At 41.9% G+C, this 16,472-nt stretch overlaps 1 protein-coding gene across 1 annotated transcript in view; it reads left to right on the top strand.

Annotated features, from left to right (window-relative positions):
• The first annotated feature begins 643 nt into the window (after positions 1-643).
• Positions 644-16,472, top strand: part of Rnf38 (ring finger protein 38) — a 122,767-nt gene continuing 106,938 nt past the window's right edge. The window contains exon 1 of the mRNA XM_077797064.1: positions 644-933. Coding sequence (XP_077653190.1) covers positions 681-933 — 253 coding nt within the window. The 5' untranslated portion in view covers positions 644-680. The remainder of the gene's footprint in view (positions 934-16,472) is intronic.

The following is a 16,472-nucleotide window of genomic DNA, read 5'->3' as shown; positions in this document are numbered from 1 at the left end:
TTTATCATTGAAACACAGCTTAAGAAAAGAAGGCAGAGTTTCTTTCCTAAGTGTCGGAAAGGGGAAAACTTTGAGGAAACAGCCAAGAGAGGGAGATCAGTGGGTGGCTACAGCGCCGGGAAGAGGAAGGAGGCCGAGGCGGCGCAACTCGTGGAACGCGAAGCCGGCGGGCGGGCGGGCAGGCAGCAGCTTCCCAGGCCGAGCCCCCGGCACACTCATGGGCGCAAACCCCCGCGGAAGAGGGAGCCGCGCAACACAGCCCTGGCGCAGCCGGGCCCCGGGAGCGCAAGGCCTGGCCCCTGAGGCCCGCGGCCGCGCCCCGTGGGCGGGCCGGGGGCGGGGCAGCCTTCGGAGCTGGGCTCCCCCGGCGGTCGACTGGCCCGCGGCCTCCCAGCATCAGAGAGCGGCCGCGGCTGAGGATACCCCTCGGCGCCGCCCGCCCGCCCCGGGAGTCGCGGCCGAGAAGCCTGGCGCCCATTGGCGGCGCGATTCGGCGTTCCCGCCCCCTCGACGGCCACGCCCCCTCCGCCGCCGCCGCCGCTTCCCGGCTCCGCCTCCTCCCCCTCGGGAGCCGCCTCCGTCGCCGCCGCCACCGCCGCCGCCGCTGCGAGCCGGGGCCCAGCCAGCGCCCGCCGCGCCGGAGTCCAGTCGCAGCCCGAGCCGCTGCCTGCGGCCCCGCCATGAGCGGAAGCGCCGCCGCCGCGGTCACCGCCGCCGCCGCCTCAGCAGCAGCCGCCGCCGCGCACTTCCAGCCTCAGTCGTCGTCTCCAAGGCCGGGCCCCGCCGAGCTCGGGCCCCCGCGCCGCCCGCGCCCCCAGCCGCCGCCGCCCCGGCCCGAGCCCGCCGTCGCCGACCGCCTCAGCCCTCCGGGCCACGGGCCTCTCCGGGCGGGCGCGCAGGGTGGCGGCGCCTGCGGCCGAGCGCCCGGAGCAGGTACGGGGTCCTGGAGCTGGCCAGGCGGGGAGGGGCGTGGGTCGGCTCTGGGGGTGGGGGCCCCAAAGGCGTGTGGTCCAGCAGTCGGGCGCCGCGGAGGGGGAGGAGCGTTGTCCGGCTCAGCTTTGTCCGGCCCGGGAGCCCCTGTGAGCCCTGCTCCTCTGCTGCGCCGAGCGACTCACAAAGCGTTTTCCCACCCTGTGGGTGGCCTTCTCCCCCGGGGTGGGTAGGGCTAGACCTCGATAAGTCTCCGCTGGGCGGAGAAGAAAACTGAGGCTTAAGAGGGGGAAGTGACTTGCCCAAGGTCACATAGCCGGCGAGAGTCGTGGGGACCCGGGGCCACCCCGGGCTGGCACGGGTCCGGAGCCGAAGGAACTGGGAGGAGGCCCCCAGCTCCCGAGAAGTGAAGGAGATTGCACAGGGAGGAGGGGGCTAGGGCCTGGTTCTTGGCATACCCGCCCAGCCCTTTATGGGCTCGTTTAGGAGAAAAGATCTCTTGCGGAGTGGGACGGAGGAGCTGAGGCTGCTTGGGGAGCCGCAGGGGCGAGAGACTGCTGTGAGGGGTGTGCTCTCGGTGAGAGGGCTTTCATAAGTGAATGGGACAGAGCTTCGGAAACTTCTTATTGTGGGGACCGCTTGGTCCCTGCCAGGCCACCTTCCCCACCACTGCACGGACTAAGCTAGTTCAGCTGGAATTAATGGGGGAGGGAGGCCTGCTCGGTTTTATGGAGACGCCAATGTCTTTTTCACGAAATGACCTGGGGTTCGTTCGTGCCACAACCAGAAATTGTATAAATGGCCCTGGTCAAGGCATTTACAACCGAAGGCCATATGAGTTTTTTTCCAGGTGGTCTGGACCTACACACTTGGAGAACTCCCAGAGAAAGAACAGCTATCCCAGGCGGGGAGGGGAAAGGAAGCTGGGAGGGTTGGAACCAGTCAGTCACCCTCCTGCTTGGCATGCAATAATCAGAAATCCCTTTTTTGGGGGTGGGTGGGTGGGTGATTAGGTGGGTTGTTTTTACTGTGGGTGTATCTTGGAAAGAGAAGGGAGAGATGTGCAGTTACAGAGGAAAGGGGAAGAGAGCAACGCAGTTGCAGGCAATGAAGAGGGTCCCATGAAGCCAGAAAATAGAAACTGGAATGAGGAAAAAAGGAGAGGGTATTCAGTCATTGTGGGGGAAGGGAGATGAAAGGTTTGCTGAAGGGGGGAGGGTGTCTAGTGTAGAGAAAAAGATATGAGGATGTTTCAAAGAGGAAGCCAAAGGTGATGAGTTTGAAAGGAGTCTGTTAAGGTGGATGGTACCTTACAAGGTTGAGTTTATTGTTTTGGTCTGTAATCACTTCATTTTCTTTGAGTAAGGATAGTCATATACTTTATGGAAACAGTCTAGCTTTATCACTCCTCCGGATCCCACCCCATTCCTGTTCCTGTTATAAGGATGCAGGCCCCAAAATGCCCTTAGTGTTATCTTGGAAGTAAGTCTCCACAAAAGAGGGAAGGGAAAGACTAATTAACCAATGCATTAATTAAGGCCCTTTGTCCAATGATTCCTTGTTTAAGTCAGCTGTTTTTTTGCTGTCCTCCTGCACCTCAGCTTTCCAGCTGTGGTGGCTCTTGGCGGGGTGCTTTGGGAAGAACTGCTGTGCTTCAGACAAGACATATTAGGTTCCCCCCCCCCAAAAAAAAAAACTGTAAGAAACATATGCTTGACAGATAAATTCACATTTGTATAAGAAAATATACAGACTTATAATCAGGAAGAAGCAAATTGAAACAACAGTGGATGCTATTTCATACCCATCTTATAGGCAAAATTAAATGCTGTGATAATTATTTGTAAGGTTGTGGGGAAATACACTGTTATATACTAGTGTGAATGTAAATGGGTACAGCTGCCATGGAGAGTGGTGATATAGTGATGTCTAGTTGAAAGTGGGCAGGCATACCCATCTACCTAAAATTTCCCTTTCTGGTATATATTCAAAGAAATCATTATACCCTTTTTAAAGAAAATAAATACCAAAGAAGTATAAGACTGCTTATTCCAGCTTAAATTTCCACCAACAGACAACATAAAAATTTTTAGAGCCACACAATTGAATAGTATAACAGTGTAGAAAAAAAATTATAGCCAGTACATTAAAATGATCTTATGGAGCATGTGCCTGTAATCCCATCCTACTTGGGAGGCTGAAGCTGAAGGATGACAACTTTGAGGCCAGTCTGGCAACTTAGCAAGAGACTATGTATAAAAAACAAACAAACAAACAAAAAATGACTGGGGATATAGTTCAGCAAGTCTCAGAAAAACTCTCACAGAATCTTTCTACTTGTGTAAGATATGAAAACATGGAAAATAATAGTTTGTGGTTATTCACATATGTAGTAATAGTATAAAAACATGTGCAGGTAATACTAACACAAGTAATACTTGTCTTGGGTAGAGAAAATGAGGATAGGATTGAACAGAAGCATGTAAAGGGCTTTAACTAATACCTATAATATTACCTGAAACCTCAATCAGGTAATTTACACATTAAGATTTGCTATCTTTGGGATGTGGGGTACAGAGATATTAATTAAGTATATTACTCTAAATATTTTTCAGAAATATTTCTCATATGCAAAACATTTTCTTGTTTACAGAACACAAGAGTTTTTGTCCCATAATAATGAAACTCTAGCAAGCTACAGACTCCAACTTAGTCCAGCCTGTTAGACATGCAGGCTGGTGATTCTTTTCTACCCTACTCTGACCTGCCTAACCTAGTTCTGCTGTGGATGACATTTATTTGGGAACTGCTGATAGGTGTGGAGGATTTCATAGTCTTTTAAACTTTCTAGTGGCCCGAGGTCAGCAGTTTGAGCTTTGTCAAAATAAATGCTCTAGCACATTCTGATTTATTAGATATATATGGAGGGGCTCAGACATCTGATTTTGAGAAAGCTCCCTAGTAGTTTTTTTTTTTTTGATACTGGGGATTGAACTCAGGGCACTCAATCACTGAGCCAAATCCCTTGCCCTAGTTTGTATTTTATTTAGAGACAGGGTCTGACTGGGTTGCTTATCACCTCACATTGCTGAGGTTGGCTTTGAACTTTCAATCCTCCTGCCTCAGCCTCCCAAGCTGCTGGGATTACAGGTGTGTGCCTCTGTGCCCAGATAGATTTTTCTTTTTTTAGTATTAATTTTATAGTTGTAGTTGGACATGATACCTTTATTTTATTTATTTTTATGTGGTGCTGAGGATCAAACCCAGGCCCTCACACATGCTAGATTTCGTGCTCTACTGCTGAGCCACAACCCCAGCCTTCCTGGTAGTGGTTTTTTTTTTTGGTATTGGGATTGAAATCACTGACTTAATATCCACAGAACTTAATTTTTTATTTTGAGATGGGGTCTCACTATAAGTTCAAGGCCCTCCTGTATCAGTGAGATTATAGGCATGTGCTATTGTGCCCAACTTCTCTCCCCAGTAGACTCTTGATGCCCACTGAAGTTTGGAAGCACTGTTTTAGCTTTGCCATAGCCTTCCTCAGGCTGTATTCTGTTGTCCCTCCTAGAAATCTGGGGTATGATTTGGACTCATGCAATTCTCAGCTCTTTGGTGGAGCCTAAAAGAATATAGGGTTGAATGCCCATACCCATTTTAATCCAGGTTGTCAACTCTTATTTTCAGGCAGGTAACAAAGGGACTTGCTTCCTACCAAGGCTGATTATCAGCATTTATGACTTCTATTACATATGCCCATGGTTTATAGCTAGGATAAGAGTAAAAAGGGTCTAATCTAGAATGAAAATTAGCCAATTTTGAGAACCTGTGGCCCTGTACATGCTAAGCTTGAGCTCTATCAATCAGATATACCTTTAGGACCCTTGTTGCTTAAAACAAAACAAAACAAAACAAAACAAAAACTACTGGTGACACTGAAAATGAACCCAGGGCCTCGCACATGCCAGGAAAGCACTCTACTGTATACCCCAGCACCGCCATCTCCTTCTTTAAAATTATGGACCCTTCTCACCAAATTGCCTAGACAATTGACTTGGAATTTGCAATCCTCCTGTCTCAGCCTTTCCAGTAACTAGGATTGCAGGCGTGCACCATCATGCCTGGCCCTCATGCCTTTTTTAAGAGAAAGGTGGGTCATCCTTCTGCAGATGATATGAAATGTTTTAGTGTTTTAGCTTATGACTTAACATTTGTCATTCGGCTATTTGAACCCATAGTTGAACAGATTCTAGTCTTTAGGAAACTGGTTAACCCTTAAGTTGAAAGTTTCCTTTCTCCCAAATATGCTAGTTTTTTTTTTTTTTCTTTGCTAGATTTCTTTTTCTTTTTTGTATCGGGGCACTTTGCCATTGAGTTATACCTTCAGCCCTTTTTATTTTAGTTTGAGACAGTCTTATAAAATTATGGAGACTGGTGAACTTGAAATCCTGCTTCAGCCTCCTGAGTCGCTGGGATTACAGCTTTCACTAGATTTCTTTTTGCTGTAGTCCTTGTTCTATTCCTAATGTGTTTAGGGATGAACATATATTAAATGTGAGTTTTTCTGATAATGAAATTTGCAAAATGCTTGTTTTGTTTGTTTTTGTGATGCTGAGGATAGGATACAGGACTTCACATGCCAGGCAAGCACTCCACCACTGAGCCACATACCCAGCCCTTAAATGCCTGTTTATGTTGATGTTCTTCTTTTTGTAAACCCACTTTAGTGGTACAACATTGGTCCAGGTACACTTTATATCACAGTTGCTGTGTAGGAATGTAGATTCCTTCTAGCACAAGGACACCTGTTTTGGGCTATAAGTGAGGGTAGAGATCTGTTACCAAGATGAGCATCTGGTATGGAACTGTGTGTCCTCAGAAAGGGTTCCTTTATCTCATTCACTGAGGTGCCTTATGAATAGCACTGCCCACCAGCTTTGGGACTCTAGGTCTAGCTATAACTAACTGGGTCATCCATATTCGTCATGGCTCTGCCATGGGAGCTGGATTGGTGCTGGATCTGAGGCTCAAAAGAGTTCTTCATGTAAACTTTTCATGGCAAAGAGCCCCAACCCTGGCTTTACATCAATCACCATGCTCAGCTGAACTGTCCTGTATTTGATCCCAATTATTTATGAAAATATAGAATGAGAGAAATCATTAAAAATACAGAAATATCAGGTAAGTGAAGGAGAAAAGATAGCTATGGGTCGCATTTGCTCTGATATTCTGACAGTGCTCACTTTGAGGGGGAAATGCAATGTTATTTTTCTCTTCTGATTTCTCCCTGTACCAGCATTCTTGAATTTTTGAAGACCTCAGGCTTTTTAGCCATTTTCGAAAATATTTATCCATTTGTATTTTCCATTAAGTGGTTGTTTATGCTTCCTGCTGTTTTTTTTTTTTTTTTTTCTTGGAGAGAGGGGAGGGAGGAGTATGAACCAAGGACAAGACTGGACTTCCTACTGCTTTTGCAAATAATGGCGGAGTGTTTTCCAGAATAGTTGTCATGGGAGAGTGATATTCTAGGGGCTCAAGGGAGGTACAGGTTTCTGTTGTCTTTTTATTATTTCTAAACATGATTAAGGCTCTTAGAGAATTGCATTGTGCTTTTACTGCTGTCTTTAAGGAATTTTTAAAAGAAATTATGTATAAATAAAACTTAGAGTGTTTAACAAAAATGATCTTATGTTTGCATAAGGAGAATAAATAGATCTTACCTATAGTTCTTACCCAAAGTGGTTTCAGTTTTTCCTCTTTTTCTTTACTTTTATTTATTGTACTGGGGATTGAATTCACGGGCATTCAACCACTGAGCTGCATCTCCAGCCCTATTTTGTATTTTATTTAGAGACAGGGTCTCACTGAGTTGCTTATCGCCTCCCTTTTGCTGAGGCTGCTTTGAACTCTCCATCCTTCTGCCTCAGCCTCCCCAGGAGCTGGGATTACAGGCATGTGCCACCATGCCAGGCTCCCCTCCTCTTAAATGGGTATTGGTGCTGTTAACCAAAGTGATATTGGGCAGGTGGAGAATGATAGTATTATACTAGGGTTTATCATTAGTTTCTTCATGATATAAAAATCTATCACTGCCTTTTTTGCTTTCATGGTAAAATATACATAGAAATAGGGGAGTGAGAGATTACAAGTTTTGATGTATATGCTCATTTGATTTCTTTGAAAGACAAGTGAAGGAAAAAGTGGAAAGAGGAAGAAGTATGTGCATGGAAAAAAGTAGCAGGCAGTTAGGTTGTAGGGCATTCTGTGGTGCTTTTGAGACATTACTTGAGTTGAAGAGAATTATCTATTCTGCTTTAGCATCTTTGATTTCAGTGTTTGTAAATGGTGCTTGCTGAGCTTCTGTTGAAATCTATTTTATTGTCACAGAATTAAAAAATGGGCATTTCTCAGACAACTGCAAGAGGGTGAGCTGAAAGCAAAGTTTTTATTTGTTCTTATTCATTTCATAATTACTTTTGCAAATAGAGAGGAGTTGGGATTCATAATAAACAAAAAGTATTTTTCATTTGTGCTGTCTTGTTTAAAAATAAGTTCTAAATGCCTCTTTGTATATAGATTTTTTTTTATTGCCACCTTAGTACATATTTGAGCATCTACTGGGGGCCAGTAACGCTAATACTGGCATTAGTATGTGAACCACCAATTCACTCCAGTGATAACTTTCATTGTCAGAAACCTAGCTATACTGAGATGAGCACAGAGGGTGCACTTCAGGACAGCTGTTGATTGCTTTTCTTCCCTATTTCTTGTTTCCTTCTGCTCCCTGGCCTTCTGGGCTTGTGGTGATTGTGCCCATCTGTCAGGACAGCATCCGCCCCTACCCCCATGGGGAGGAGTGGAGAGGCTGAGGGAACCCTTACTGATTAGCCATGAGAAAAAAACCCAGAAACAATATTGAAACCAAATTGAGGGCCACCCTAACAGATCCAGCTCCTCTGTTTCTGTCACCCATCCTTTGCTGTGGAGCCTGGAAGGCATCCCTCCATTGCCCATCTTACAAAGAAGCTTTGTGTATAAGGATGATCTAAAAGGCGGGATCACTGTAATTATAATTCCTTAAGCACAACCAAGTAATGGGGGCAGACAGGGTAAAGATGGTATCCAAGTACTTGTTGGAGGGAAAAGTCAGGGAGGGATTAAAAATCATCTGGGAATAGTATCCAGAATTGGATAATAGAGCAGCGTTGGTGATGCTGACAGGAACATGTTTAAGTGAGTAATACATTTAAGAGTTTTCTACTACTTGCAAGATTATTGAGGGTTTAAAAACACAAGATTGAGCATGAAACTTTTTCCCCTTATCTGAAATTGTAACTGAAAAGTACTTTAGAAGAAGGTATATAGAAATCTGGGTCTACTTTGCTTTGTGTTTGTGTTGTCAGAGTGATTGATTGAGTTCTGAGTTTTGAAAAGCCAAATATCTAACTTGCTTACTTACCAGGGCATACTCCCACTAATCTGTATTTTTTATTTTTTTTAAAGTAAGTAATGACTGACATTTTGGGGAAGTTCGTTTTCCCTGCTGCTACCAGGAAAAAAAAAATCATTCTGGAATATGAGCTTAATAAACTTTTTTTTTGTGTGTGATACTTGGGATTGAATTCAGAGCCTTGTACATAGACTCTACCACTGAGATACATTCCCAGCCTCTGTTATTTTATTTAAATTCAGGCTCTTGCTAAATTTGCCCAGGCTATCCTGCTCCTGCTGCAGCCTCCTGAGTAGCTGGTATTATAGGCATATGCCACTATACTTGGCTGTAATAAACTATATCCATCATTCTGTCATAATGTGCTTCTCAGCTCTATTGCCAATCTTTAAGTGAAAACATTTTAAAAATATATTAACCACTACTATATTACTTGTTATTAATATGTCAAACAAACTGCTTAAAAAATAAGTATACTAAATAGTTGCTTGCAGAGGTGATCTTTAGGTTTTAGGATAATGGCCCCCAATAGTCTTTACTCAGGATGAGTAAAGAGCCCTCTCTTTTTTTTTTTGGTCATAATTAGCATTGATATCTATATTGTACAGGTTAATAGTGTGTATCCCATGCAAACCGATAGCTATTGTAAACTGGCCCTTCTTCAAATTCTTTGGAGTCCAATCAAGAGTTGGACCTTATCCTTTTTTTTTGTGGGGCATGAGTACTGGGATTGAACTTAGGCACTCACAATGAGCCACATCCCAGCCCTATTTCATATTTTATTTAGAGATAGGGTCTCATTGAGTTGCTTAGCTCCTTGCTTTTGCAGAGGCTGGCTTTTGCAGAGGCTGGGATTGAACTTAGGCACTCACAATGAGCCACATCCCAGCCCTATTTCATATTTTATTTAGAGATAGGGTCTCATTGAGTTGCTTAGCTCCTTGCTTTTGCAGAGGCTGGCTTTGAACTCACGATTCTCCTGCCTCAGCCTACTGAGCCACTGGGATTATAGGTGTGCGCCACTGTGACCAGCAGGGGTTGGACCTTATTCTTATTGTTTAGTATGATTTTGTCCTGGTTTGAGGAAATCTACATTAAATTTATCTTCACATAAGTCTGCTGGGTAGCTCATTAAAAATCCTGTACAGGGGCTGAGGCTGTAGCTCAGTGGTTAAGTGCTTGGCTCGCATGTGTGAGGCACTGAGTTCAATTTTCAGCACCACATAAAAATAAATAAGGATGCTGTGTGTTCATCTACAACTAAATAAATATTTAAAGAAAATCCTGTACAGATAATCCTTCAAAGAGGCTTTACTAATCAATCTGATAGTTACATTTTGTGAGTTTTTTTTTTTTTTTTTGTCCTGGGGAGGATTGAACTGTATCTCTAGCCCTTTGTTGTTGTTCTTTTTAAAAAATTTTTATCTTGAGATAGGGTCTTACTAAGTTGCTTAGGATCTCTCTAAATTGCTGAGGCTGGCTTCAAACTTGTGATCCTCCTGCCTCATCCTTCCAAGTTGCTGGGATTGCAGGTGTGTGTCCCATGCCTAGCATTAAATTTTATGAGAATTAAAAATATATAAGGATCTATTTTATCTGCTTTTAGTGAAAAAGTCCTTTTTTGGGGGGGTTTTAAAGTATTTTATTATGCTAAAAATAAGGTGAAACCAATTTTTGATTATATGTAAGCCAAATAAATGTATACTTGATGCAGTTATTTATTACAACTAACTTTATTTTCCAAGATTGTTTAATAATAAACTATATAGTTAAATAAAGATATTTTCCACAATGATATAAGACCGTTCACATTCCTTTTTAAATTTTTTTTATTTGTTCTTATTCATTATATATGGCAGTAGAATGTATTTTGACATATTATACATATATGGAGTATAACTTCTCATTATTCTGGTTGCATGATATAGAATTACATTGGTTGTATAATCATATGTGCAAAAAAGTTTTTTTTAATCCCTCCATTTTGGTCAAGTATGTTGATCAGTAGAACTTGTATTTTATCTTTTTTTAAAAAAAATATATATTTTTTAGTTGTAGATGGATACAATATCTTTATTTTGTTTATTTTTATGTGGTGCTGAGGATTGATAGTGCCTCACACATGCGAGGCAAGCGCTTTACCCCATTTTCTTAGAAAATCTCCCATGTTCTGTGATTCTGAGATTTTTTTTTTTTTTTTTTTTTTTTGGTACCAGGGATTGAACCCAGGAGAACTTAACCACTGAGCCACATGCCCAGCCCTTTTTTATATATTTTATTTAAAGACAGAATCTTTCTACATTTCTGAGGCTGTTTTTGAACTTGCAGTCCTCCTGCCTTAGCCTGCGCCAAGCCCTTGGGATTATAGGGGTGCACCATGGCACCCAGATGATCTTTCTTTTTGTTTTTTGGTACTGAGGATCGAACTGAGGGTTTTGTGCATGCAAGACAAGCACTCTACCTATTGAGCTATATCCCCAGTCCAGGATTCTAAGATCTTAACCATGTATTTTTGGGAGCACTTAGGCAGATACAAAACTTGTCAAGGAAAATGTGGCACTGCTTGGAGGAACTTCTGAATCCTAATCTTTTTGTGCACATGGGTACCCTGACTGTCCCCCAAATCAGCTCAAGAATGGGTGTTTTTATTTTTTAAAACCTTACTTTTCATAATAAACTGATTTTTCATGAGCTAAAGCATAAACATATCCCTTTGTTAAGTAGAATGGAATATGAACATATCAGGTATCAGTTGAGGAACCTACTATTATGTCAGTGCTGTCTGAACCAGTGGATTATTTGAGAAAGATAATCTAGCATAGTGATTCCCAAATATTCTGCCTTAAAATTGGTTGGGATCCTTGTTCATTCTCTATCATAAAGTAGATCGTGAGGTGGCCTTATGTAAATTTTCTCATAAGCAGTTTTTGATGGAAAAATGGAATTCTAAGGTCCAAACGAGGTACAGTACTTATAGACTTTTGGAATGTGTCCTGTTTTTGAGTTGAGAACTTGCCAACTCAAATCTTTTTTCCCCTTCTTTGCCAGATTTTGTGTGTGTGTGTGTGTGTGTGTGTGTGAGAGAGAGAGAGAGAGAGAGAGAGAGAGAGAGAGAGAGAGAGAGAGAAAGAGAGAAACTGAGGATTGTATCCAGCGCTTCATTCATGCTGGACAAGTAAGTGCTGTACCACTGACCTACACCCCCAGCCCTCCTACTTGCTTAGTGATACTTAGAAAGAACAAATTAACTTTTTGCCTCTCAAAATTACTAACCAGTATGGAATTAATTCATAGGAGGAAGACATTCTTTCTATACAAACCAGTAAAAACTAATCCAGACAGTTGAGTTTTCATATACTTGCTGGTTTATTAATAGTCAATAATCTTAGCCTCAGAATATAGTATAATGTTTGGGGGCTCTTAAGGAAGATGCTGTTTACTATCTTTGGCAGGAACTCTGTATTTTCATTGTATGTTACTGGGGATTGAATTTAGGGTCTTGCAACATACTCTGAGTGCCCTCCCACTGAGATAGAACCACCCAACCCTTTAAAAAAGGTTTTTCTTTGAGTTGGGGTCTTGCTAAACTGCCCAGGCTAGCCTTGAATTATTGAACCTTTTGTTTCAGCCTCCAGAATTGCTGGGATTATATGTCTGCCACCAAACCTGGCCTGAATCCTGAATTTTTGTGACCTTATTATCCAAGATTTTTTTCTTTTCTTTTTTCTTTTTTTTTCTCTTCCTTTTCAGTACTGAATCCAGGGACTTGCATGCAGGCAAGGTTTCTATTACTGACTGGGCCGTATCCCCATCCTCAGTGTTTTCTATCAAAACTGGGTGCGGTTGCCCATGCTTTTAATCCCAGTGATTAGGGAGGCTGAGGCGGGAGCATCACAAGTTCCAGGCCAGCTTGTGGAAACTTGATATCCTGTCTCAAGATAAAAAGGGCTGGGTTATAGGTTGTAGCTCAGTGGTAAAGCACCCCTGGGTTCCACTTCCAGTGCTGCAAAAACAAAACTAAACATAGAAAACAACCAAAAAAACTCCCAAACGGGGCTGGGATTGTGGCTCAGTGGTAGAGCGCTCGGGACCCGGGTTCGATTCTCAGCACCACATACAAAATTAAAGGCACTGTGTTGTGTTCATCTACAAAAAAGATATTCATTCTCTCTCTCTCTCTCTCTCTCTCTCTCTCTCTCTCTCTCTCCTTTAAAAAAAAAAAAACCTCCCATACTCTGCATATATTGTCAGAAACAGAAGTTAGTGCTATTCTGTAGTGATATTTTAAAGCTTTAAGCTACTATACTATATAATTTTTTTTTTTTTTGGTGGTGGTGAGGTCCTGGGGACTGAACCCAGGACTGTTCTACTATTGAACTACAAACCTAGTCTTTTTTTTTTAAATTTATTTCTTACATACATGAAAATAGTGGAATGCATTATATTCATAATTATCCACTCACAGCACAATTTTTCGTAACTCTTTATATAAAGTATGTTCATGTCAAATAATGCCATTATACATGAGTTCTCTCTTTTTTTTGCATTACAATTCTTTTTTTTAAAATACTTTATTTTTTATTTACTTATTTTTTTAGGTGGACACAATATCTTTATTTTTTATTTTTATGTGGTGTTGAGGATCGAACCCAGCACCCTGCACATACCAGGTGAGCACGCTACCCCTTGAGCCACATCCCCAGCCCGCATTACAATTCTTAATACACCTTTCTACCACAATTTATCATATCTCTGTTTGTATATAACGTATGTTGACACCAAATTCACATCTTCATACATGTATTTTGTTTAATTTTTTTAAAATTTTAAGATGGTATTTTATTTTGATTATTAAAAAAATATTTATTATTTTGAGTTGCTGAGGTTGGTGTCAAATTTGGGATCCTTTCTGTCTCAGTCTCCTTTCTGGGTTATAGGTATGTGTTACCATGCTTGGCCATTTTTCATTTTTTGTTACTAAAGATATCAAACTCAGGACCTTGTACATGTTAGGCCAGCACATGTCACTGAGCTACATCTTCAGCCTTTTTCATTCTTTTATTTTGAGACAGGGTCTTGCTAAGTTGCAGAGGCTGGTTTCAAATTTATAATCTTCCTGCTTCAACTTCCTGAGTAACCTGGGATTACAGGCATGTACCTCCATGCCTGGCAGAATTTGACTATATATTTTGAATCTAACTGTTGGTGGACAAAATGATTTTAAAAATTAATTCTGTCTCAATTGACAGAAGTGATTTTTTTTTCTCTTGGTATTGGGAATTGGGGATTGAACCCAGGGACACTTGACCACTGAGCTACATGTCCACCACCCTCCCATTTTATTTTTGGTACCAGGGGTTGAACTTAGGGGTACTGGATCACTGAGCCACATCCCCAGCCCTTTTTTATATTTTATTTAGAGACAGGATCTCAATGAGTTGTTTAGCTCTTGTTTTTTCTGAGGCTGTTTTTGAGTTTGTGATCCTCCTGTCTCAACCTCCCAAACTGCTGGGATTATAAACATGTGCCACCATGCCTATCCCTATCCCTTTTTATTTTGAGTCACGGTCTCGCTAAGTTGTTCAGACTGGCCTTAAACTTGGGATCCTCCTGCATCAGTTTACCGAGATGCTGAAATTACAGGTGTGCACCATCACAACAGACAGATGTGATTTTTAAAAAATATTTATTATTTAGTGGTAGTTGGACACAATACCTTTATTTGATTGATTGATTGATTGATTATATGTGGTGGGCCTCGCAGGTGCTAGGCGAGCACTCTACCGCTGAGCCACAACCCCAGCCCAGAAGTGATTTTAACAGACAATTTTGGAGCTATGTTGGAGAAGTTTAAAAAGGTGTGGAGTGTGGGTAGAAATCGAACTAATATTACTATACTGAAATCTCTGTTTCCTTTTGAAATAGTTATTTGGTAGTTATTTTCCTGATACCATGTAATTAAAAACTCAAGGCCAAATTTTATTTTAAGGCTTAATTAAACCCCCTTGTTTTTGTATAGGAAATTATCAAATTGAAAGGAGGCTTTATAAATTTTAACTCTAAGATTGCTTTATGAAGGGGAGAGGCAAATCAAATTGTATATGGGCCCCACAGAATTGACCATGCTATTTCCTGGGTCTGGGAAGCTGAGTGGGGAACTGTGTTGTAACAGGATAGGGCAGAAGCCTGGTAGGAGCCAGCAGTAAAACTGGAAGCGCCTTAAAAAGACAGATTGCTGTATTGTAAATTAAGCTGAATTGAGCAGTGAGACTACAAATATTTGTTTCTTTTTTGTGGTAGTAAGGATTGAACCCAGAGGCACTTTGCCCCTGAGCTACATCCCCAGCCCTTTAATTTGTTTTGAAACAGGGTGTCACTAAATTGCTGAGGCTGGGCTTGAATTTGTGATTCTCCTACTTCAGCCTCCCAAGTATCTGAGATTACAGGCTAGCACCACCTGTACAGAAGTTTCTTAAGCACAAATGTGTATGTATTCATCTGTAGTTTTCCTGAGAGTCATTGTGACTGCAGTAAGACAGAATGGAGGAAAATAAGAGAGGCAAAGGGATCATGCAGGCAGGGGGGTTTCAGGATGCAAGTTTTTAAATGAAATCTGAACTTTCCAGAGAAGTAGCAGGAAATTAAAGGTGGAATGCTGGGGACATTTACCTGGCTTCCTAAACTATGTGGAGGTGAGGACTGCGACATGAAAGTGGGGACTAGGTAACACTTATATGTTGGTAAAACTGTTCAATTTCGAAAAGAGAAAGTATATCCCTCTGGTTTGTTTTAAAATGATGGATTTCCACCTGGGCACATCCCAGCTACTTTGGAGACCAAGGCAGGAGAATTGTAAATTCAAGGCTAGTTTGGACAATCTATCGAGAGATCCTGTTTCCAAAAAAAAAAAAAAGTCTGGGAATTTAAATTAATGGTAGAGTCTTGCCTAGCACATGGGAGGTACTAGGTTCAATCCCAACACCTTAAAAAAAAATTCCCATTGTAATATTAATACAAAAATTAGCTAATCTTGTTAATTTTATTATGCCTGGAGTTTACATCAAAATTCTTTTTAAAATAACTCATGATATAACATTGTCACCTAAAAGGAATACATTTCCAGGGAGATTTAATGGTGGTTATGTGCTGTCTCACACACAAGGATGACACTGCCAACATGCTCTAACTAGGGCATGAAGAGCTGATGTTTTCAGGACTGATAGAGATACATTTATATTCTAGAGATTAAAAACCACTGATTTCCTCCATGTCTTAAGCCACTCACAGATACTGTGTAGATGGGTACAGGATAATATGGATTGGGATTATGATTTATGGCTCTGAGTTAGATCTGTGTTTCTCACACTTATGCACAACCTGAGGATCTTGTTAAAATTCAAGGACCCAGGTGATGGTGGACCTAGTTTTAATAGCCAGGAGATGAAGTAATGGTTCACGAACTTTAGCATATACCACGATTATGTGGAGGGCTTGTTAAAAGGAAAATTACTGGGCCTCATCACCTGAGTTTAGTTCACTGAGGTGGGGCCTGATAATTTGCATTTTAAACAAATGTTTATTTGTTGCTAATATAACTGAGGGGGAGGGGAAAATTTAGAGAGTTATTGAGGTAGAGTATAAATAATTCTGAGTCAGGTGTGGTGCTGTATGCCTGTAATCCCAGTAACTCAGGAGGCTGAGGCAGAATGATCCTGAATTCTAGGCCATAATGAGACCCTGTTTCAAAATAAAAAAATTTAAAAAAAGGACTGAGGATGTAGTTCAGTGGTAAAATGCCCTTGAGTTCTATCCCCAGTACCAAACAACAACAACAAACCTAAATCCCTGAGGAGAAACATGCCATCTATCTTGGCTCCCTCCCCTCCTCCTAGATGCTATCTGCTGTGTTGCCCAGACTGGCCTTGAACTTTCCACTCTCCTGCCTCAGCCTCCCAAGTAGCTGGTATTATTTTTTATTTTGAAAAGTTGCTGAGGCTGTATTTGAATTTGCATTCCTCCTGCCTAAGCCTCCCAAGTTAATGGGATTGTAGGTGCGCTCCCACCATGTCCAGCCCATCTTGGCTTCTTTTTT

This window comes from Urocitellus parryii, chromosome 4 (genome assembly GCF_045843805.1).
Source record: "Urocitellus parryii isolate mUroPar1 chromosome 4, mUroPar1.hap1, whole genome shotgun sequence".
Classification (NCBI taxonomy): Eukaryota; Metazoa; Chordata; class Mammalia; order Rodentia; family Sciuridae; genus Urocitellus; species Urocitellus parryii.
This window is presented reverse-complemented; position numbering and strand designations above follow the sequence as displayed.